The 24,892-nt window shown below is 35.4% G+C and overlaps 1 protein-coding gene across 4 annotated transcripts; it reads left to right on the top strand.

The window, feature by feature from the left end:
• Positions 1 to 810: 810 nt before the first annotated feature.
• LOC149785110 (biotinidase-like) lies at positions 811 to 24,225 on the top strand. Of its 4 annotated transcripts, none has more exons than XM_089978878.1 (3): positions 811 to 1,229; positions 15,316 to 15,524; positions 22,663 to 24,225. In XM_089978878.1, exons 2-3 carry the CDS (start codon positions 15,318 to 15,320, stop codon positions 24,061 to 24,063), a joined length of 1,608 nt encoding a protein of 535 aa, XP_089835004.1. In that variant the 5' UTR covers positions 811 to 1,229; positions 15,316 to 15,317; the 3' UTR covers positions 24,064 to 24,225. The 4 variants fall into 4 exon arrangements, with proteins under 4 accessions (XP_089835004.1, XP_089835005.1, XP_089835002.1 ...); XM_089978879.1 differs by lacking the exon at positions 811 to 1,229 and adding an exon at positions 1,531 to 1,640; XM_089978876.1 differs by lacking the exon at positions 811 to 1,229 and adding an exon at positions 11,033 to 11,184.
• The last annotated feature ends 667 nt before the right edge of the window (positions 24,226 to 24,892 follow it).

The raw sequence follows: 24,892 nt of genomic DNA, 5'->3' as shown, positions 1-24,892 counted from the left end.
CCCCTTCGCAAATTATCTCCTAATACGTTTTATAAATATTATTTTGATCCGTTGTCGCGAGGCCCCTAGGCGGTGCCTACTCTGCGTATTTGGTAATCCGGCACTGAAGACAGCAGCTAGTTAAGATGGCATTGCACCGTCCAAAGCAATTTAAAAGACGGTTTATGTATTTTCATTATTTGTGATTTTGTGGTTATTATTTTTGTGAGTGTGTGTACCTTTGCGTGTGTGTTTGTGGTGGTGATATTTCACAATGCTAAATCTATCAACTACATTTATGTTTTAAAGTGTATTAAATGTTTCAGAGACTGCACTTTTTTTTCTTCTTTTATACAAATTTTAATATCCTGCCTTTTTGTATAGATTATATAAGAGAGGCCGATATGATAAAAGAAACATGTAAGAATTGATTTTTACAACCAAACCCAGTTTGTGGATTTATCTGAAGAATACTTCAAATGATGCCACAGATAAGTTCATTTTCTTCCCAAAAATATTACTTAAACATTAAATCAAACTTAGCATGTCGCTATATATTGACATTGCCAAAGACAAGGTCACTGATCTTCTATCCCTGAGAGTTGGTTCAAGGTCAAAGGCCATGATAAAGAAAGATGTGTACAGCACTTAAAGTTATCGTGTGAACATGATGATTCAAAATCATTAAACACCGTTTGGATAATAAAATTGTTTTCATCTTTAGTATATTTATTTCGGTTACCCATGTTCAGTACTTCGTGCAAACTAAATCAAACTCTCACTATATATCTATGGTAGATAGATGGATAGATAAATTAATTTTTACTTGATGCACATTAATACGTGAAAGTCATATCGTGTCGAGGCAACTGTAAATAAGTGCTCTTTAGATCCACTGATCAATTTAGGATGTAGCCCGGCAATTTCCGACTCATTATGAACTACGAATTTTAGCTGATACACAACCTTACGACGTAAAAGTCTGCTTCCTTGTAGCTATACTATTCCGCCTTTGCCCTACCTACAACGATACTACCTGAAGAAGAATGCCAGATTCGGTGCCTGCGTTCCATTAATTTACTTGGCTCGAGATAGCATATGGGCGATGATCGGTCCAACATGAACTTTGTGAGGATAAAGAACTCAACATGTTGGACAGATTACAGTTTGATACTGACTTTTAGGATGTTTACGGACTAAGACCGAATGTGTTATTCAGATATCGGTTTTAACATTGGAATAAACTGAAGGTAAGTAAGCACGTGCTGACACACTGGGGTGCGAGAGAGAGAGGGAAGTAATAAAAGGCTTGCTTGTACAGTAAGGCAGAGAGATATATCAGATAATAATCCCCCCCAAAAAAAAAAATTTAAAAAATGTCTGTATTAGATTACCACAGAATTAGAAAAGTTAGCACAGAAACATCTATATCACAGAAACTGTTTAAAGCAAAATATTATGACTTTTTTTATAAATTAAAAAATAATATATGAAGTACTGCTGTAACTGGATGGAAAGGTTATTTGCCTGACGTTATGAAAAGGGTAATGATGATTATTATTTGTAACCCATGATGCTCCAGCGATTCGAGTGGAATTTTACCTCCGACGACTCAAAGCCTAATAACTGGAAAAGTCAATAAGAATGTGTTCTGTTCTGCCGTAAGTATATCAGTTTGTACATAGATTTTGCTCATATGTTGAGTAAGCGTTAAGAGATCTTTTCATATCCATAGGGTGACTACAAGTAGTGTATTAATTGTAACTCCTGGGCCACCTTTTTAAGGGGTATTTTTCTTTCTTTCTTTATTACCTTGTTTTACACTTTTTTCCTATAATTAATCACATTTTAGTAGTTTAAAAAAATTAACTACGAGCAACATTTGTGTTTACTGCTTTTTCCACCTATAGTTCTTACGTTTTCACAATTTTCACTAAGAACAACGCCAGTTTTAGTCATTTTCAACATTTCTTCTGAGTTTATTTTTCTAAACATTTTTAAATATTATTTAATTTTATAATTTATTAATAATTTATACGAAACATTTTGACAACATTAAAACTGGTTTCTGTTTAGATGAAATTAAGTTTTATTATGTCAATAACTATTTAGCTTACTGAGTTTAATAAATCATAACTTAGTCATGTACAAAATTAATCTGGATAGGTACGATAACTTCATAGTTTTATAAATTAGATTTTTTAAAATATAATTTAAATAATATTGGCTTGTTACAGCATAAAATTTCGAAAAAATGCCAAAGGGGTGTTTTATTAAAAAGCCGAAGGAAAAGATAACTAGAAAAGATCCATTCTAACTCCAGTGGAGGAGCCAATATAAAATGTAGCAGAGGAGTTAGCGAGAAGAAGAAAACGTACATTTCTCAAGTAAAGATGCTGAGTAAATTATAAACAGAATCAGCACCGAAGCAAAAAAGGAAAATCTTTAGTTGAACCAATAAAGGAAGAGATTTAAGACGATATTTTTTTAAAACAAAATAACACCAATAACACATCCAAGAAGTGCACCTACCAATAAAGTTAGCAGATATAACAGCCGCAAGAGTTACGCACATAAACAATAAATATATAATACCTCAAAGTACTGAACTTTATAGCAAACTAAATATTCAGTATTTATAAGATTTTTATATACCCTAGATAACATATTCTCAAGCTGACAATATTTGGGAAGGATACTAGTTTGATTACGAAGATAAAATTATCAGTAATTACTAATCTTCGTTGATGGAAGATTAGTATGCAATGATAATTACGCTTATTTTAATCTGATGAAGGAGAGACTATAGTCCAAGTTATCCAAGAAAGAATTAAAAACTAAGAAGGTGCTACAGCTTAAAAAGAAAAATTGATTTAATAATGATAAATATGTTTTCAACAGAACAGTTTAAATATTGAAGTATGCCCCACAGTATAAAACTATTTAAATATTCTGGTTTAGGAAAATAATATAGATATCTAAAGAGCAAGACATTTTTTTAGAATCAGCCCATTAAAGCACTGGAAGGATCTACAAGAAAAATTAAAAGTATAGACACACAATCATTATGTATTAACAGATATTACGATTATTAGGTGGAAAAAAGTATCGATTACAACTAGAGTGAATCAAATATTAATAAAGCTTCTGTAAATACAAAAAGATGTGGGCGAAAATTAATTTTTATTGCCATAGAGTCGTTAGTAAACCAACCAAATTATCACCAGACCTTAAAAATATGATAGTTCCATGTATAAAGAATACTTTAAATTATTCCCAGTATCATTAAGGATGTATCAGTTTTTGCAAACTACTTTGAATTTTGAACATCTGTAAAGCAAGCTATAGTACTCAATGTGAAACTCCTTCCAATTCAATTTATTATTATATAATGATCATTTTATAGGAATTTCTAAATTTGAAAGGGTTTTACACATTTAAATAATAAAAACTGTTATAATTGTATACACATTTATTTATTGACTATTCTGTAAATTAGTTTTAAAATCAAAACAGCTTATGCTATAAGAGCAAATCATTATTTATAAAATGATCTAGAAATAATCGTAGTGACTGTAAGAAGAAAAATAAACAGAACGTCAAGGTTTACTTGCGCTGATCTTGAATCAGTTTTTGCTCCTCATGACCGTACAATTAGAGGATTAGTAACAACTCAAACATTTGGCTTGTGACTACTACTGTGTGTGGTTTGTGATTGTTTCAAATATCCATAAAACTCTAACAGAGAACCGAACTTCCTTATATAACTTTGTAATGAGATGAACGGATTTGTTGGAGATGTATAAACAAATGATACTTTTGCGTGAAATGACTGTAGTTGTGCCGAATTTTCAACATATAAAGAACCAGGCACAATTAGACTGGACCTAGAAGATTCCATTGTACTTGAAATCTAAAACATTTATTAAGACATGGTATATAATGGATACAATAAACAGTAAAGCATAAAGATTTAAGATTTGTTGATTCTTTAAATTTCTTGAGTCAATTACACGCAAGTTTGACAATTGCTCTCATTGATGACTCATTTATTCACTCAATGAAAACTGAGGATATGACTAAAGCATTTATGCGAAAATATGGCTATCCTTATGAATGTATGAATTCTCAGTAACGATTTATCGAAATTTCGTTAACACCATGTGAATCACTTTATTGTACGTTAAAAGATGAAAATATACGTCTTGAAAAATATGAATATAATGAGAAAGTATTTAACCACTTCAAAATAAAACTTAAAACCAAGATTGTACCAAGTCTTTAACATGAATAATTCAGATAATTGTGTCTACAGTCATATAAATTAGATCCAATTTACTTGTTTTCAGCCGCAGCCCTCTCATATGTTGCCTCTTTAATGTTAACCTTCATAAAACCGGATGTGTTGTATGACGTTGATGTGTAGCTATCAGGAGCAGTATAAGAGGAGGAATATCAATTCTACCTAACAAATATGCAATAGCAACTTCTGATTATTGTCTGGATTCCGATGGAATAATTAACAATGACAAGCTTTAAGATAAAGCAAAACTAAAATATTATCTAACATACTTATTATCTAATAATCTTTATGACCGGGCAACGAGTCTATCTCTTGCAACTTCGGGTATTTGTTGGGAAAATAAACAATTGAAATCTATTGAGGAGGACATATAACTGGAAGAATGCTGGCAATATGTGTTCTTTTATCGAAGATGAGTTAGCACGTCCGAGAGATTTTGGTAACTACTATAAAGATTATCTACTTGCTCCCGATCATCAAATAACAAATTATTTATCTCCATTTCAACACAATATAATTGCTCATGAGCATGGACCCGTTCCAATCACACAAACATCTACTATGCACTCTATATAATAAGACAAGAGCAATTAGTACATCATAGATTTTTTTAATATTACTTACAACAAAGATTATTTCTAACTGAAATTCATTGTGCAATATCGTTTACTCAAGAAAATTGGATGCAACCTTTGACTTCAATGCTGAACTCAGGACAAAAGCAACTAATGCCTTTCATAAAGATCAGTTTTAAAATAATTCTTATCTCCGGAGTTGGAACTAAATAGAGCACTCACAAAATAGAAGAGAAAATCGTGAAGCATCTAAAAATAAAGAGATCTTGAAAAGTACGCGATAAAACCTATTACGAGCCTAGGTCTTAAAATAAGTAACAGAAAGAAAGTGAAACCAAAATTGTACGTAAAAATCAACAGGTGATTTATTTGTCTAAGTTACAAAGTGTGAATTAAATTCAGTTCCAAATAATCCTAAATGTCCTATCACAAATGTCAAAAGCATGGAATGTTTCGAATGAATTTCAGTAGTGTTGAATCTCCTGATGTGCCTCAATCACGTAATCCAGACTATCTTAGAATAAGCCCACAATATTTCCATATAGGCGTGTGTATAAATGCATGTAGTGGACAAGCACGTTAGTAATTCCAGTGAATATTTTAAAATAATTGATTCCTCTCAAATTATGTCTGACCACAACTAAAATTGATTTCACAGACTGATCTTAAAACAGGGACGAAACAGGAATTAATTCTTGTTTAGAAAGCCTCCACTTATACAGACACATAGAATGATCTGGAATTCCACAGATGCGAGTAATTTCTAACGAGAATTTCCCATCAAACTGTTTCTAAAATATTCTGAACTCGAAATACCAACATATTATTTACAACTTATAATCTGGAAAAATGTTAGCTATATAAACATTTTTTTTTTTTACAAATGATCATTAGCTTAATGTACAGCATAAAATCATGCTAAACACACAATACAGATATACATAACAAACCGAAATTTTAGATTGAAATATAAGATGAAAAAATAGTTTTAATTCAGCTGAATAAACAAAAACAAAAGACTTCCGATAAACCAAAATATCTAATGCATGAGTTTTATTATAACGTTTTATATTTATATGCAAAATACAAAGATAAAATAAAGATGTGTATGACCAACCTGATTCTCGTATAACTCATGTTGAAACGGCTGCTTTATATAAGAAGAAAATAATTAAATATTTAGGTACTATGATTTTCGATGAGGTAATAATTACTGCGAAATACCGCAATTTAACAAAAGAGAACTAGGATTATTTAAATATGAATTAATAGAGTACCAATCTTAAAATATGCTAGCCTAAGATTAAAAGATATGTGATATATTGGCTGATCATACAGCACAAAACTTTTTATGAGCATTTCGTTTACTTTTTAAAAAATAATAGTATTTGATGACTGTGAAGATTGTTTGTTAAATACAAAGGTGTATAGACACAAAGTTACTAATGTTAGATATATCTGTTTAAACATATTTTATTTGCTAAATAATGCAACAGGAGTTGAACTATAGGTTGAAACACTATTAAATAAACTATTCCCCATACGATTATAGTGTTACAAGTTATTTTATCACGGCAAGCAGCCAAAATGAAAAGAAAACAAAAACAAGAATAAATAAGATACGCTGTACATTAGATGAAAACCGTTCGAAAAGGGAAAAAGATATCCGTGCAAGCAAACAGAGGCGTTGCTAAACGTCGAAATAATAGACTTTAGCATATAAAACATATATATCAACTATCAAAATTTATCATAGTACGTTTTGGAAAAAATAATAATAATAATCCCTTTGTATTTAGAAGTTAAGGAAAAAGCATCATTTAAAAAGCCTTGTATCTTTAACGAACCTTTGAAGAAAGAAAAAAAAACTTAAAGATAGTTTAATTGCATTACTAAGTGTAAGGTCCAATATTATATTTACAACAAATGCATATGAATCGTTTTGTAACTTCGAGGAGCGTAAAAGAGAAAACTGTCGTCGACAAAAGTAGATCACCAGCTATATAATTAATACATGCATGAAACAACAACGATTCTAATGCTAAACCCTGTGGCACACAGCTGACACATAATGAATTGTAGATTCTGCAGTTTTTCACAACAACTGTCTATCTTTCTATCGGAAAGATAATTGGTGAACCAATCAATCATACCTTATTCTTTTCCATAAATTTGAAGTTTATGGATAAGACCTTTGTGCCTGACAAGATCAAATGCCTTCATTACATCGCAGATATATTGTACACATGTCTTCTCCGTTATCGAATGTTTCACAAATATTATGATACATTTCTTTCAGTATATACACCGCTGAATGATTTCGAAGAAATCCTGATTAATATTTGTAAATAAGATAACTTCATGCAAGTAATAGTAAGCGATTTTCAAGATGACGATTTCCATGATTTTCCCTACACATCTATTTAAAGAAAAGGGTATGCAATTGATGGGATAATTTTTGTTTTATTTCCTGTGCGTTAGTAATACTACTGCTTTTATTCCAAAGAACGGGGACGATTTTTCATTAAGAGATTTGTTTAATAAAACACAGTCGTATAAGCTGGACTGTTTAGAAGATTGTGACTTATCAGAGCCACAAGCTTTTAATACAAGGAACGGTAATTAAAACGTCTAGAATTTCCTGTCCAGTGATTAACAGAATAAAATAGAGACAAACAATCATACATATAATTATACTGTTATCAAGGATATACAATATATCAATTGTGAGAAAAAAATATAATTTTTTTTAACAAAAAATTATACAATTTTATATAGTGCATCGGCTTAGATATCAGTCTGTGAAATGGATTTTAGTTGTGGTCAGACATAATTTGAGAGGAATCAAATATTTTAAGATATTCATTGGAATTACTAACGTGCTGATCCACTACATGCATTTATACACACTCCTATATGGGATTATTGAGGGCTCATTCTAAAATAGTCTGGATTACGTCATTGTGGCACATCAGGACATTCAATGCTACTGACATTCATTCGCGCTATGTCTTATTATTTTACCTACCCCTACCCCCCGAGCAGGGGTTGTAGCAGCGCATGGTTATGTAAGTCAATAGCTTGCCTAGCTAACAATTTGCAAACACGCGCGTGTGGAAACAACTGCGTGTTCCAAATGCTGTTCCATAAATATTTGCACTCGCACGCAGACGTGCCTTGGCAGGAAGAAAACCCACACCATTAGAATAAAATAGAGCCGCGGGCGGGTGGCCCAACCTTTTTCACCTGACGGCTGGGGTTGCACAAGCGCGTGGTTATGTGTAGTCGTTGGCGCGCCCAAATAACAATTTTCTAACACATGTGTGGGCGCATCTGCAGGTTTCTAAGTGCGATCGTGGGGATACTTACATGTGTGTGCGAGATGCAATTTTTAAGGTAAAAATTGTGACCCTCATGTGAGCAGGGGATATCCTCGTGTTCGTGTGTGTGTGTGTTAAGATAGAAAAAATATTCGTACAGGTCTTTTTTCAATGTCCAGATCACATCATCGTAAATGAAGAGGTTGTTCACGGACTCCTCACTGCCGTCGATGGATGGCCCATTATATTTTTGATACCAATTATTGGTTACCGCCTGTCTCGTGAGACATGTCGTCGCACACTTGACTGACATTATTGAGGACATAATATCACTGTGTTCTCCTGTGTTCTCCCTGATCCGGCTGGCCTTATGATGACTGAACGGACAAAGATGGGGAATCCAGCATGGTACTTTTTTGGTTCGCTCGTTTTGCTCCCAGAGAAATCGACAAGTTCAACGACGTGGGTGGTATAAAACAAGCAGGAGTTCATACTGTATTTAATGTAAAACTGCAACAGCGACATGTGACGAAATCTACGTGTGTCCGTTGTGACAGAAACAAATACAGATATTTTCTAGATGAAAATGGCCGCGGTGTCAACGTTGCTTCATCGCTGGATAAATTGCCAGACATTCTTGGCGAGAAACGTCTTCCCTGATAGTTATTATGTGCCAGGCACTATTCTCTGTATCGGATTGGACGCTTGTGGCCAACCACTCGCAAGTGAAGCACCAGTGATTCAGATTGATGATGCCTGTTACTGGCATGGCCTCTGGTATAGTTGAAGGAACTAAAACAGACACATCCCTGACTTGCGGATGATGCACGAATTAACCTTAATCAAGGGCCTCAGAATGCTTGAGCGGAGTGCCCTACGGTTCGTCAATACCGCTTGAAATGAAAGATATTGGTTGGACGGTCACTGGTGATCCGCAGTTGACAACAGCGTAGTATCAACAACATGGAATCATTCCGCGTAGCTATTGAATAGGCACCACAGCGATCAATAAATTACTTAGTGCAGGACACCTAGATAAAGAAGTTGCCAGCCAATGGTTTGTCTCGACAAGCAGTATGGAAGATTTATTTACCTTCACCAAACACAATCCGACGGAGATGGTTCATCGTTAGAACACCCAGCTAATTGGGCGGTTATTTTGTTTTTACCACGCTACATGGTACGCACACGAGGCGTTCGCACGCGCACATACAAGTACGCGTTGACCGTCGAAGTAATTTCCACGTTTATGTAATTCAACCGAGTAAAGATTCGCCGTGGACATGTCAGCATTCATCACGATCAAGTCAATGTTGATTGATTTAGTCGTACAATTGCGGAATAATTATTTGGACATCAATCCCATAAGAAATAGTGTTGCAACCCGGGAGGTACAGATCTCTCGAATGGGTAACATGACTTTTCAAAGTCGTCGCCTCGTTGAACAATGAAATTACGCACTCGACTGCAGTGAAGTCCGAGGACGCGATAAAAACGAATCGGTTACCATACCGACGTTTTTACAAGCGGACGAGTGATTAGTTAATGTGAACCAATATTGGGCCACGACATTATCGTACTTTACCTGTACGCGCCTGGAGAACTTCTTGTTGGAACAAGGAGAGATGCTGATCCAATTTAGAGTTTGACCATGCATATGATTTTGCACGTGACCCGTAGCAGCAACGCATTGGCGACATATCTTAGAAGACCAGAAGCACCTGAGTGTAGGTTTGTCCGTGAGGAACTGCATCTGACACCAAATGGGACACAACAGTTTAGTGCCTTCGACTGATTTAAATTAATTTTAAGAGTCGAACACACTCGTGGACACGTGTACGAAGTCGTTTATCACGAATGCTTGAATTTTGCCAAAGCTATGAATTTTCACGCCTATGTTTGGACAACGAGTATCCTGATACGATATGAGACTGAAACAGAAGTCATTGGAAATTTTGCTCAATAACAATTACTCTTGCAGTTCATTTCGAGCATGTTGCCGAGAAACGACAATGATGTCATAGGGAGTCCATGGATACTGATATTTCCTCACTTGGGGTCTCCAGATACTGGCACGCATCTCCGTGCACTGAAATCGATCGGATTTCAAACGCATTCTGAGTTTTAGCTGTTTTAACTGTTCGTCTTTGGCAGGACGAGCATCCTGAACTTATTCGTAATAATCAACGGTACTTCTCAACACGTTGTGGGTAGACTTACCTACAATTGGTAGAGGTTGACCTTGAACCCCACACACAATCATGTGAGTGCTTCTCATTAGCAACCACTTGAAAAATAATTTTAGCAGGTTTTGGGGAACTGTGCAAATATCATCCCAGATAATAATCCCGTGATCCATGCATGCCGGGTCCAAAGTACCAAACATAATCGAAATAAACTGATATGTCTGTGATTTAACGTGTTAGTGTATCATTTCTCACGTTCTTGTTGAGAAACAAGCTAATCGCACGATTCACGAGATTAATGTCACAACTATATTCTTCCACAGAAACGTAATCTGTGGGTTCTTGGTATACGTACAATTGATTCCCCAGTGACCAAATACTGTATCATCTGGCGATAGCAATCTATAGCAGAAATTGTATTGTTTAAATTCATCAAGGTCGTATGAATAAGACAACACCACCTGACTAAACTGATTACGGTAATTTAATTTTCGTTGAGATGTCGTAATCTAAACGATTAATTTAAAACGAATTAATGATAACGCTGACGACAGCATTGGTGATCATCGATAACAAATTGATGCTCACGTCCGCAAGCATGTAGAATCTTGTATATGTGTACTGTGGTTCACCTTGGAGGTAATTGCTGATGTATCTGAGGATATCATTGGTCCATGCTATGCTAGCGGTTTGCTTAGAATCCTGAACCAGAAAATCTATTCTGCCTGATCAATGACTAATCCGCTACACAGACGCGTACAATGGCATAAGCAATTCGCCGGATTGGATTAATGACATGGTCGTCCGAAAGTTAATCGTTGGTACGTCACTGTGTTTTGAATGTATATGTGTAGTTTTTCAGACTCCTTGCGATTCTGAAGCGAGAAAACCCGCATAAGAAAAGTCGAATCGAGCGGCCCTCCGCACTCCTTGTGTTTATTTATATTACCGATAAGGTGATTTCATGTTGTCAGAGATTTCGCCGTACTTTGTTGATAAAACGTCATACACCTGTGGTATGTCTACATATCTTGAGTTAGCAAAAATAGGGAGTATCATGCCGACCGCTGGCATACTTGATAATTTGACTAATGACTATTTCTAGTTAACCGTTTAAGGCTGTACGTGACATATTCAGTGTGTTTATAGCCCCTGATGTTTCATTTGTATACATCATCGCATTTAAATTTGGTTTTTCTCTTCTTTATTTCTTTGGTACATACACATGTTGACTGCCCTGTCATGCGGTCTACCTCGGTAATATTGTAAGAGTGCATAACAGTTTCCGAACAATTGTTGTGAGCGATAGCATAACAAGGTATGTTCCGTGAAGTACAAAACTGATTTTTTTTCTTCTTTTTTTCTTTCTTGAGGCAATACAATCGCAATGAAGCAATGTGCAAATTATCAAGTTGGTAATTTCTATAAATAATCACTGTGAAAATTGATTAAATATACTCGTACAATACTAGATCATGCTTGTTTGAATATTCAAACAAAAATTTGTGGGTTTTGTGGGTTTTATTAGAACCGTGTTTTTTTTTTTTAAACTCTGGGTTTTGTTTGATTTGTGGGTTTCGCAGGCTTTGTTGGCTGTGGGTTTTGTCAGGAGTATATTACGGCTTTCTGAGCATCTTGTTGGGGTTCCGTCAGCTAGCAGCCATCAAATTAGGTACATTACAATTATTATGAGTTTTATTTTTTAATTGTTTTTAAATTTTGTTTTGTTTAGTTTATTACAGAGTTATGTAATTTTAGGCAATATTTTGGACAGTTAATTTTTGTTAAATTTTAAGTACAAATCAATTTTTATTTCAGTTATTTATTTGTTATTATTAATTCCTTTCTCTCTTCCAAATTATATGCATTCTAGTCATTTCTAATTTATTTTTACAAGCAAACTAAATATTGTTATATCATTTGTTATTTGAAACTCAGTTATATGGTCAAGTGAGTTTTGTCCTCACAGACCAGTACTTTTATTTCTTTATTTATTGTCTTATTTAATTAGTTTTATGAAGCTAAAGACATACAGAGAAGTTTCTCTACCTTACAAATATATAATTCCTTTTCTTAAATTATAGGTCCAACAAAGTTCTTAGGAAAATAAAAAGTCTACATTATTGTGTGTGTTTTCCACACCGACTTGACATTCTAAATTCAATTCAACAATACTTGATTAATCTAACTATCTATAAAAACATAATTTATTTATGTTTCTGTTTTATAATTTACTAGTTGTCTAAGTCATTGTGAGTGTTTTCCTCACCGACTTGACAGCCAATTTACTTCCATCTATATAAATTCACTTCAAATAAGTATAATGCTATAGTTGAAGTGTGAAGTCAAGCAAGTGTTTTCCTTGCAGGTTTTTACATTTCACAGTTACAATCAAGTCCTATTTTCTCTTCTTTTGTAAACTTTATTGCAACTAAATCCAAATATGGCAAATCTTATTAATTTTCAATCATCAAAAGAAATAATAATATAATGAACTAATAGTATAGTGCTAATGTGTACCCTGACCTTGTGTGAAATTATCATATACCATATTGTACCTCAAGACAATGATAGTATTTTGGCTTCTTACAAAAAGAACAACACAGTCATGGTTATGAACTAACTGTATTCAATGTTTCTTAATAAATTAATTATCTTGTGTTATGGTTGAAAAGAAATCAAGAGTTCGAGTTTGCCCCATTCTCCCTCTCCTCAGTCAGCTGATAAGAAGCATACTCATCCCTGGTACCGTAGACCAGTGTAGTAGTATCAGGACCTAGCTCGGCCGTTACTATATATATATATATATATATACGTACCTCAAATTCTATAAAAAGGAATTAATTTTTAATTTTCTGACACACCTCAATGGTGAAGTTACTTTCTAAAATTGCATCACCAGATGATCTGCGATACTTATGATGTGTACTGCAAGCAGTACTAGAATTAGAAAGGTTAGACAACGGCATCGAAGCGATCACCACCCTTCTTGACAGTTCTTCTCTGGCATGTTCCCGCTATTTTTGTTGGAGAGTGTTGATGATAGCTTCCAAAAATTAAATCCCTTCTTCAAGACAAGTTGGAAGTGGCATCAGTGGGTTAAAAATAGCATTTTGAATTTAGCAAGACTCGTTGTGACAGCTAAATCGTCAAAATTCAGCGCCGTCCGCGTGAGCGTCCATTAACAGTTGTAATACTATTCTATTGTTGTCATCATACACATAGGAATTGATATCTTTTATTTTTAAAAATCACGATTAGTCCGCATGCGCATGACGCTTGGAGGATTCATACCAAAGTTTGCATCTTAGTTTGCGACTGCTACATTTTTTTGCACAATGCAATTTTTCCACGATAACCGCTCCAGTGGCCTAGTGGTTAGAGCGTCCGCCTCGGATGCGGAATGTCGTGGGTTCGATCCCAGGCCGAGTCATACCAAAGACTTACAAAAATGGTACTAACAGCTGCCTCGCTTGACGCTCAGCATTAAGAGGTTAATGTTAGGACTGGTCGGCCTGGTGTCAGGATAATGTGACTGGGTGGGACATCATGCTACATATCTGCGGCATGATGCCCCAGTTCTAGACATCACTATAAACTGCCACAATGCAGACATCGTAGCGATATGACTGAAAAACTGTTAAAGCAATGTCAAAAATCCAAATCACATCACATCACACCAGATTTTTCCACGCACGCCACAGCTTGCACAGAATTGAACCATCGCCCTTATGAACACGATCAGCGCGTATCAGGCAATATTTATTTACACATTGCTGCCTGCATCGCGTTGATTTCTCCGTAAGAAGCTACGCACATTGATTTCTTTTTCCAGTGATATACAACAATATTATAACTTTTCAATTAATTATTTATCGCTCACGCGTGCGTATTTTCTTAAACCTTCAGTGACGTCCCAGTCAGAAGCCAGCAGATGTGCCCGCACACGCGTATTAAAAAATTGTTGTTGTTGTGGGGTTTAACGCCATTTTTCAGCACACGATAGGCTATGTATGGCGGCCAGTATTAATGGTGGAGGAAGAACCCGGGAAAACCCCGGGAAGAACCACAGACCCACGAGAAGCTACTAGCAAGCTTTCTCACATACCCACACTGGCCGAATCCTTCAAAAATTGTTAACCAGGCATCTCATTAACTACATATAACCATCTGCTTGTGCACCCGCATATAATTCATTCTTCATATTGGAGTTGTTTTGTTTTGTTGTTTTTTTTTCCGCTAGCTGGAACCTGCAGACGTGCCCACATTCGCGCGTTTGAAAATTGTTAACCAGGCACATAACCACGCGCAACTACAACTCCTGCCAGGGGGTGAGGATGTTTGGGCTACCCGCCCTACCACTGGATAATGTAACCTGAGGGATGTGATGTGTGTGTGATTTGGATTTTTAAGGTACCTTTAACAATTGTTCAGTCATATCGCTACGATGTCTGCAGTGTGGCAGTTTATAGTGATGTCTAGTACTGGGGCATCATGCCACAGACATGTGGCATGATGTCCCACCCAGTCACATTATCCTAACAATAGCCTCTTTATGCTGAGCGCCAAGCGATGCAGCTGTTACTACCAGTCTTTGGTATAACTCAGCCGGGGATCGAACCCACGACCTCCCGTATCCGAGGCGGACGCTCAAACCACTACTGAGGGATGAATTAAGGAAATTTGTTTAAAATGGATCCTTCACATTTTTGTGCTAGCCAGTTCCATTTGAAATCCTTTCTGTGTTCATTGCAAAGCAGGTTGCCATCAAACATAAGAATTCCCCCGCCCGCAAAACATGTGTGGTCCCCATTCCTTCGGTAATATAATCATGCGTTAGCTGGACCTGGATCCTGAATTTCCACAAGAGGAACAATTAATTACCTTCTCTTAACGATTTATATATTTATAACATATTGAAGGATAATATGAAAATAAAATCTGAATTTCAGATATGATGATGACCCTTCGGTTGTTCCTGGCGCTCATTTTGCCATGCGTGTTGGTGGTCACTAAAAGCACATACAGGGCCGCAGTGTATGAGCACGTGATCATCTCGCAAATCAATCCAGCGATGCCATGTAACAGATCGGTAGCTCTGGCTCTCATGAGAAGGAATCTCGACGTCTACGAACGGCAGGCAAAATATGCAGCATCACTTGTAAGACGGTTGCTTCTTTTGTATTTGTAGTGTTAATGAGAAATCATACCAACAATAATAACTCTTAATATTACGTGTCGTTATTATGAGAGTACAATCTGAAACATTTCTACCTTTGAAATCATGACAAGAAACTATAAGGTGCTAATTCATATTGAGTAAGCACAAATATGACGTGTATTGAGGCGTAAAGTCCCACAAAAGCACCACGCAGGACCAAACGCAACACTGACTACCTCTAATTTTCACTATGATTTTGTTATGTCAGTAACTGCGCGATATATATATATATATATATATATATATATATATATATATATATATATATATATATATATATATATATATATAAGAGAGAGAGAGAGAGAGAGAGAGACAGAGACAGAGAGACAGAGACAGAGACCGAGAGACAGAGAGAGAGACAGAGACAGGCACAGAGAGAGAGAGAGAGGTTAAAGAATTTTTAATTTGTCCCATACTGAGGTTCGTACACGGGTCTCTGATACGCACGAATACTTGTACCTAAGATAAAGTGATATCCTTTTGGGATACATACATACATACATACATACATACATACATACATACATACATACATACATACTCCGGATACTGACTAGTTTTCAAATCGAACATAAAGTACTGAATACACTTTGGCATACTACGTTGTGGCAAGAAAGATGATGAACAAAACTCATATATAAACAAACAGACTGTATGTTTGGCGCTGCTACTTCGAAGAACTAATCTGTTATGAGTAAAACATATGGTAGTAGTTTGCATGTAATTAAGTAGAACGTCTCTCAGCAATCTGACGAAGAATTTAGTCAGTTGTTTTGAATATTTTGTAAATCCGCATAATTTTCTTCCCTACAAATGCGGCGATCACATGAGCGTAAGAATTATTTTGCAGTAAACATATGCATTAGTGGTAATAGTAGTACTAGTTGGTGGTGGTGGTGGTGTTGTAGGATCGAAATAGTAATATCAATGGTACCATTAGTATTATTGATTTAGTAGTAATCTTATTTGCGTTAGTAGTAATATCAGTAGCAGTAATAGTAGAATGGTGATATATTAGCAGAGACTAGTAGCAGAAGTATTAGTATTGGAAGTAGGTTAGTATTAACAGTAGTAGTAGTAGTAGCAACAAGAGTGGTAGAAATAGTTGTTTTGTTGTAATCGACTTCGTCGTCTGCTGAATAGTAATAGTAGAAGAAGTAGAAGCAACAGTAATAAACTTCTTCGTTGTTATTGATATTATTGTTGTCATTATCGTAGTTTGTTTTTTAGGGCTGTCGGATGGTGGTAGGAGAATTACGTGTTACGATGTGAAAGTATTTGTGGTGAAAGTAGCGGTATCAGCAGCAGGGGAAATAGCATGATTTTTATTTTAGCAATAGTAAGTCTGGTATAGTGGTAGACGTTTTAGTTACAACACAAGAAGTGAAAATTGGTGGTAAACGCACTATTAAAAATATTGATATTACAGCAGCAGGGACTGCAGCGAAATATAATTGTGGCAGAAGCAGTGGTGGTAGTTGTTGTTGTTGTTTTCATTGTTTTTGTTGCATTAATTGCTGGATAATTTTTCGCTGTAATTACCATTGCCCTTAAAACTAGGATTTTAGACACCCATCGATTCCGTCCTTTTTTAACTGTATAAATCTGAAACTAAGACCTGAATTCTAGACTTCTACTGAATGACATACAGAGAAAGGTGATTTACTGCAGACAATCAATATATTATCCAAAAACGAGATGCTGAATATTGACAGAGATCTATTCGCTCAATTTAGAAGTGATATAGTCCGTTTTGAAGAAAATACATATAACCGCTTGCCGCTCTTTACGATGGGGACTCATCTAATTTAATTCCTTCTTCTTCTTCTTCTTTTTCTTCTTCTTCTTCTTCTTCTTCTTCTTCTTATTATTATTATTATTATTATTATTATTATTATTATTATTATCTTTATAATTATTAAACTGTGGAGAATACGATTTTCTGATAGTGTTATCACTTACGCTATTATTAATCTATGATAATGCTGATTAAGTGTCTCTTTATATAACGGCAGGCATTAAAGACTTCAGCATTTTGAAAGCCGTGGTCATGACTGGCAGTCGCCTGCCAGTCTTGTGGTATCATGATTACCGGAACGTGAGCCATTGCTTGTTCGCAGAAAATCGCCATACGCTGTAAAGATACACTGAAACCGAATTGCTACACACACAAAAAAAAACACCACAGAATTCGAAACTGCACGATTATAAAATATGACATGAAATATGTTAGATTTATATGGCAGTACTTAAACCGAGATAAAAGAACATTTTCACAATGGATAGAAATATACGGAAAACGATACTTTATTATTGAGAACAAGAAGCAAGGCAAACGATTTTTTTCATTTCATGATGCAGAAAGGGGGGGGGGGTAATCAAACGCAAACGGTTTATCCAACACAACAAGGCGTGTTGTAATTTTGCCAGATTTTTGTAATACTTATTCTGATGTTGAAACCAGAAACGTGAAATCATAACTTCTTACAAAGTTACCACCTCGTGCGTGCGGCTTGAATAACTACCTAATTGACTGTTAAAGATACAGGTTCTGGATAATTTACAAAAACACCCGATAGACTTCCCCGCGAATAGATAATAATTATTAAGCGCCTCACTATGATGAAAAACTACCCTACCTTGTTTCATTTATTCAGCTGCTACAGTAGACTAAAAGGTATCACTACACTAATTTCTTTAATTATATATTTATTCTTTTTTTAAACATTAAAATAACTAAAATCCAGTGCATTAGTTATACGGCCATACGACTGTCTTACTTATATTGGGCACAAACATGGATAGAACATATTCAAAACCCAGCATAGGTCAAGTCACATTTTCTGAAAAAGTTGCAGGTAAAAGAAATAACTGGAGTTGTTTGTGTAAGTGACCTTTCCGGAACTGGCTTAATCACACCAGTTTCTCCTTGTCATCTCACACAAAAACTTAGAGGCAGACCCCAATAAACGTGTAGTTTCTGTTTATGCTTTAATGATACTTTCTGCGGGATGCAACTAATTTTTTCACTACTTAACAAAACTCCAGAAAAAAAATCCGAAAAACAAATAGCAATTAATTTCGTACGGGCTACAGTAGGATGCAATGACAACTGATTGGTTCCGTAATGATGTGTGCATGATCAGCGGAGTTTCCCGTGGGTCGTTGGTTCTTACCGGGGTTCCCCAGGATTATTATTCTATCAGTTATGCTGGCCGCCACGTATAGCCTGCCTTGCGCTGCAAAATGGCGTTAAACCCTAAAACAACAGTCAAGAACAACTACTACTCCGACCATTATTAGTATTAGTGCTACTGATCCTACAATTAATATGCTTCTACCACTATTATTATTAATTGTGTTGCTTCTAATAATATTTATACGGTCACGATTACACCAACAGATTACTGCTACTTCTAATAATAATTATACCGTTACGATTACACCAACAGACTACTACTACGTCTGATAATAATTATACCGTTACGATTACACCAACAGACTACTACTACGTCAAATAATAATTATACCGTTACGATTACACCAACAGACTACTACTACGTCTAATAATAATTATACCGTTACGATTACACCAACAGACTACTACTACGCCTAATAATAATTATACCGTTACGATTACACCAACAGACTACTACTACTTCTAATAATAATTATACCGTTACGATTACACCAACAGATTACTGCTACTTCTAATAATAATTATACCGTTACGATTACACCAACAGACTACTGCTACGCCTAATAATAATTATACCGTTACGATTACACCAACAGACTACTACTACGTCTAATAATAATTATACCGTTACGATTACACCAACAGATTACTGCTACTCTACGTCTAATAATAATTATACCGTTACGATTACACCAACAGACTACTGCTCGTCTAATAATAATTAAACCGTTACGATTACACCAACAGACAACTACTATGTTTAATAATAATTATACCGTTACGACTGCACCAACAGACGACTGTTGCTTCTAATAATAATTATACCGCTACGACTACACCAAACAGACTACTGCTACTTCTAATAATAATTATACCGTTATGATTACACCAACAGATTACTGCTACTTCTAATAATAATTATACCGTTACGATTACACCAACAGACTACTGCTACTTCTAATAATAATTATACCGTCACGATTATACCAACAGACTACTACTACGTCTAATAATAATTATACCGTCACGATTACACCAACAGACTCCTGCTGCTTCTAATAATAATTATACCGTTACGATTACACCAACAGATTACTACTACGTCTAATAATAATTATACCGTTACGATTACACCAACAGACTCCTGCTGCTTCTAATAATAATTATACTGTTACGATTACACCAACAGATTACTGCTACTTCTAATAATAATTATACCGTCACGATTACACCAACAGACTACTGCTACTTCTGATAATAATTATACCGTCACGATTACACCAACAGATTACTGCTACTTCTAATAATAATTATACCGTTACGATTACACCAACAGATTACTGCTACTTCTAATAATAATTATACCGTCACGATTACACCAACAGACTACTACTACGTCTGATAATAATTATACCGTTACGATTACACCAACAGATTACTGCTACTCTACGTCTAATAATAATTATACCGTTACGATTACACCAACAGACTACTGCTCGTCTAATAATAATTAAACCGTTACGATTACACCAACAGACAACTACTATGTTTAATAATAATTATACCGTTACGACTGCACCAACAGACGACTGTTGCTTCTAATAATAATTATACCGCTACGACTACACCAAACAGACTACTGCTACTTCTAATAATAATTATACCGTCACGATTACACCAACAGGCTACTGCTACTTCTAATAATAATTATACCGTTACGATTACACCAACAGACTCCTGCTGCTTCTAATAATAATTATACCGTCACGATTACATCAACAGACTCCTGCTGCTTCTAATAATAATTATACCGTCACGATTACATCAACAGACTACTGCTACTTCTAATAATAATTACACCGTTACGATTACACCAACAGACTACAGCTACGTCTGATAATAATTATACCGTTACGATTACACCAACAGACTACTACTACGTCTAATAATAATTATACCGTTACGATTACACCAACAGACTACTGCTACTTCTAATAATAATTATACCGTCACGATTACACCAACAGACTACTACTACGTCTAATAATAATTATACCGTTATGATTACACCAACAGATTACTGCTACTTCTAATAATAATTACACCGTTACGATTACACCAACAGACTACAGCTACGTCTAATAATAATTATACCGTTACGATTACACCAACAGATTACTGCTACTTCTAATAATAATTATACCGTTACGATTACACCAACAGATTACTGCTACTTCTAATAATAATTATACCGTTACGATTACACCAACAGACTACTGCTACTTCTAATAATAATTATACCATCACGATTATACCAACAGACTACTACTACGTCTAATAATAATTATACCGTCACGATTACACCAACAGACTCCTGCTGCTTCTAATAATAATTATACCGTTACGATTACACCAACAGATTACTGCTACTTCTAATAATAATTATACCGTCACGATTACACCAACAGACTACTACTACGTCTAATAATAATTATACCGTTACGATTACACCAACAGACTCCTGCTGCTTCTAATAATAATTATACTGTTACGATTACACCAACAGATTACTGCTACTTCTAATAATAATTATACCGTCACGATTACACCAACAGACTACTGCTACTTCTGATAATAATTATACCGTCACGATTACACCAACAGATTACTGCTACTTCTAATAATAATTATACCGTTACGATTACACCAACAGATTACTGCTACTTCTAATAATAATTATACCGTCACGATTACACCAACAGACTACTACTACGTCTGATAATAATTATACCGTTACGATTACACCAACAGACTACTGCTACTTCTAATAATAATTATACCGTTACGATTACACCAACAGACTACTGCTGCTTCTAACAATAATTATACCGTCACAATTACTACAACAGACTACTGCTACTGCTACGCCTAATAATAATTACACGGTTACGATTAACACAATAGACTACTACTGCTTCTAATAATAATTATATGGTCACGATTAGCATAACAGAAAATACTGCTTCTTATAATAGTTATACGGTCAATATTACGACAATAGATTACTACTGCTTCTTATAATAATTATACGGCACGGTTTACCACAACAGACTACTACTCTTACCATTATCGCTGCGTATACTACATTGACTATTACTACTCACACTACTCCGTTTGTAGTTTTCGTTTGCATGCTTTCTGTTTGTTAATACTACAGCTTTAATTTCCTGCTGCTGTCCCATGGACTCGATAGGGGTCAAGCTTGTATCATGTTATCAAAATCTTGAGGATAGGATCCTTATAGTCAGTTTTATATAAATCATACAACAGACTGGCGTTCTTTTAAAAGATTTTATTGAATTTAATGCCTGTTGTTTAGGCTGAATTTCCAAACTTAGAACGATACATGTATGACTTTCAGTACTCGAACTGGTCAGTGGCATACTAATGGAAAATGGCGCCCGAGGAGACTATGAAGGCCCAAAGGGTTTTTACGCCTCAAGACCACTGACGCCCGGGGCAACCGCCCCATCCGCCCCTCCCAACCCACCGTTTGTAGGCTACTGGTATTGATGCACTTCAACATCTGTAGGAATGCAATTTAATTTTTACACTATTTACATACTGGGAATAGGTAACGTATTTTTTAAAACAGGCTATAATTGGAACGGCTACCTGTATTTTGCCAGTTTTGTTATAGTCGCTACTGGTTGTATAACAGTAGACAGAAAACAAGAATACTAAAACATCATAAGTATGTGGCAGGAGAAGATAGTGATCATGGTGTGTCTTTTATAGACATGTTTTACCGTATTTTTTATCCAGCATGATTTTAAGTATGGTTGATTTTACGTCATTCGACACTTTATTTTCCAGAGGGTAGATATCATGGTTTTCCCCGAGTACGGGATCACAGGATTTGATCAAACCAGAGATTCAATGATTCCTTACCTGGAAGATATTCCAGATCCGTCTGTCAGGTGGAATCCATGTCTTGAACAAAACCGCTTTCCCGAGTGTGACGTACAAATTGCTTTGAGCTGCATGGCAAGGACTTATCAAATTTACATAGTTGCAAATATGGGAGACATTAAATATTGCGATTTGTCCAATTACCAAATTTGCCCCACAGATGGCAGATTTCAATTCAATACTAATGTTATCTACGATAAAAATGGAACGTTTGTGGCTAGATATCATAAAAGAAATTTATGGGACGAATCTCCACTCTTTGATGGTGCACCTATCCCTGAATTTGCTACTTTTGATACGCCGTACGGTAAATTTGGAACGGTAGTATGTGCAGACATGCTGTTTCAGTCACCAACGCAAGACCTTATAAGACATTATAAGCTGAAAAATCTATTTGTTACAGCAGCCTGGAATGTTTATTTTCCGTATGTCATACCTACTCAAATGTTTGCAGGACTTTCCAAATTATCCGAAATTAACCTCATCGTTTCCAATGCTAGGAGTAAAGAAAACAAGATAGCAAGCTCGGGAATTTTTTCCGCCAATCGTGTTGCAAATATGTCGGGTCCTGACTTCGATAGCCCAGATGGAGAGTTTCTCTCTGCTGACCTTCCTTTTGAACCTGAGGTTACCTCAAAGAAGACCAATATAAGTATCGACAAACGAACCGATGAAAGCGTAGGCAGTGAAAGTTCTTTTGAAAATTCCGACCATATGGGCTTCCAATATAGCTATAAGCTTCTTAACAAACTAGCTGATGAAATTTCAGTTTGCAAAGGAAGAGCTTGTTGCAGACTGGTCTACGAATTCGCCAATGATTCTAATGATGAACTTTATGCCCTTGGAGCTACAGACTCAGGTATAGAAGAGCCAGGTTTGTTACATCTTCAGACGTGCATCGTTCATCGATGTGAGGGAAAGGATAAATATTCATGTAACAAGCCGATCACTTCAGCTAAATCAACCTTTTCTAAAATCATACTGCAAGGTAATTTTACAGCAAAGTTTGTCATACCACAAGTTATCACAGTTCCTCAAATGGGGACATATTCGATGGAAATGGATAGTTATACATATGACAAGGAGAAAAATGTACTGATAAGCGCTGGTTTTCAAAACCCAGTATTGTCCATTCTGCTGCTTGGTAATACATTGGATACAAACTTTGTGCCTCCGAAAAAAGTCAAGGTAGCAGCAAGTCAAAATGGAGCACACAAAATATTTAGGTCTCAGACTTCAGTTGATACGTTGGTTATTATGTTCAGTTATGTTTCTTTCTTTCTATCTTTATATTTGTGGAATTAAGTGTAAGATGTATTCATTTGAAGAACTTTCACAGCTGTAGTGTAGATGTGCATATTTAATAGTCAAACAAATAGAAAGAGTTAACATGTATGTGAATTTGTGATAATTGCTTGTACTGGAATTATAAAAATATAGCTCAATAAAGAGTATGCAAAAACCTTAGTCTGATTTTTTCTTTGATTATGTATAAAAGAAAAGGCAATATTAATAAGAATATACTGTTTTTATACAGGCAATCCATTAAGAAAACTTATATAAGAAAAGAGCACAACTACAAAATATCATTAGAGGTGAGGAAAAACAGAATAAATTCCAATGAATCATAATAAATGACGTATATTATAGATCTCGTTCACGTTTTCACGCTAAACAATTGAAAGCTGAATATGACATCTGAAAGATGACACCGTAAAATAGTCATTTGCATTTGGCGGTTGCTTTAATCTCATTTAAGGAAAATAAGCAAAAAGGCAAATGTTTGCGCTCAAGAGATGGATAGATGGTACGGCAAATCAAACCCCAAATCTGTGTTGATACTGATGGAAGATTTGTGGATATCATGGCACTATTCATAAAATATAGAAACCGTTTGCAGAAAAGTATGTCCGCAATATACCGGTGTACATTTTAGACATTTACAGGTATTTATCGCGTCTCTTGATTTACCGCCGGTTGAAGGTTCTTTTGGCAATATAGTACATAATATATTCTGAATCATATCCTATGCTTGTCGATTTGTAAATCCACTTGGAATAGCACAACTCTATTTACTACAGCCATTTTGAATTTTGTGCAATATATGGCTGTCACCAAAGTACCGGTAAGTGTC

The sequence above is a fragment of the Sinohyriopsis cumingii genome, chromosome 13 (genome assembly GCF_028554795.1).
Source record: "Sinohyriopsis cumingii isolate HCF-2022 chromosome 13, ASM2855479v2, whole genome shotgun sequence".
Lineage (NCBI taxonomy): Eukaryota > Metazoa > Mollusca > Bivalvia > Unionida > Unionidae > Sinohyriopsis > Sinohyriopsis cumingii.
The sequence above is the reverse complement of the archived record's forward strand: the minus strand, read 5'-3'. Positions and strand labels throughout refer to the sequence as shown.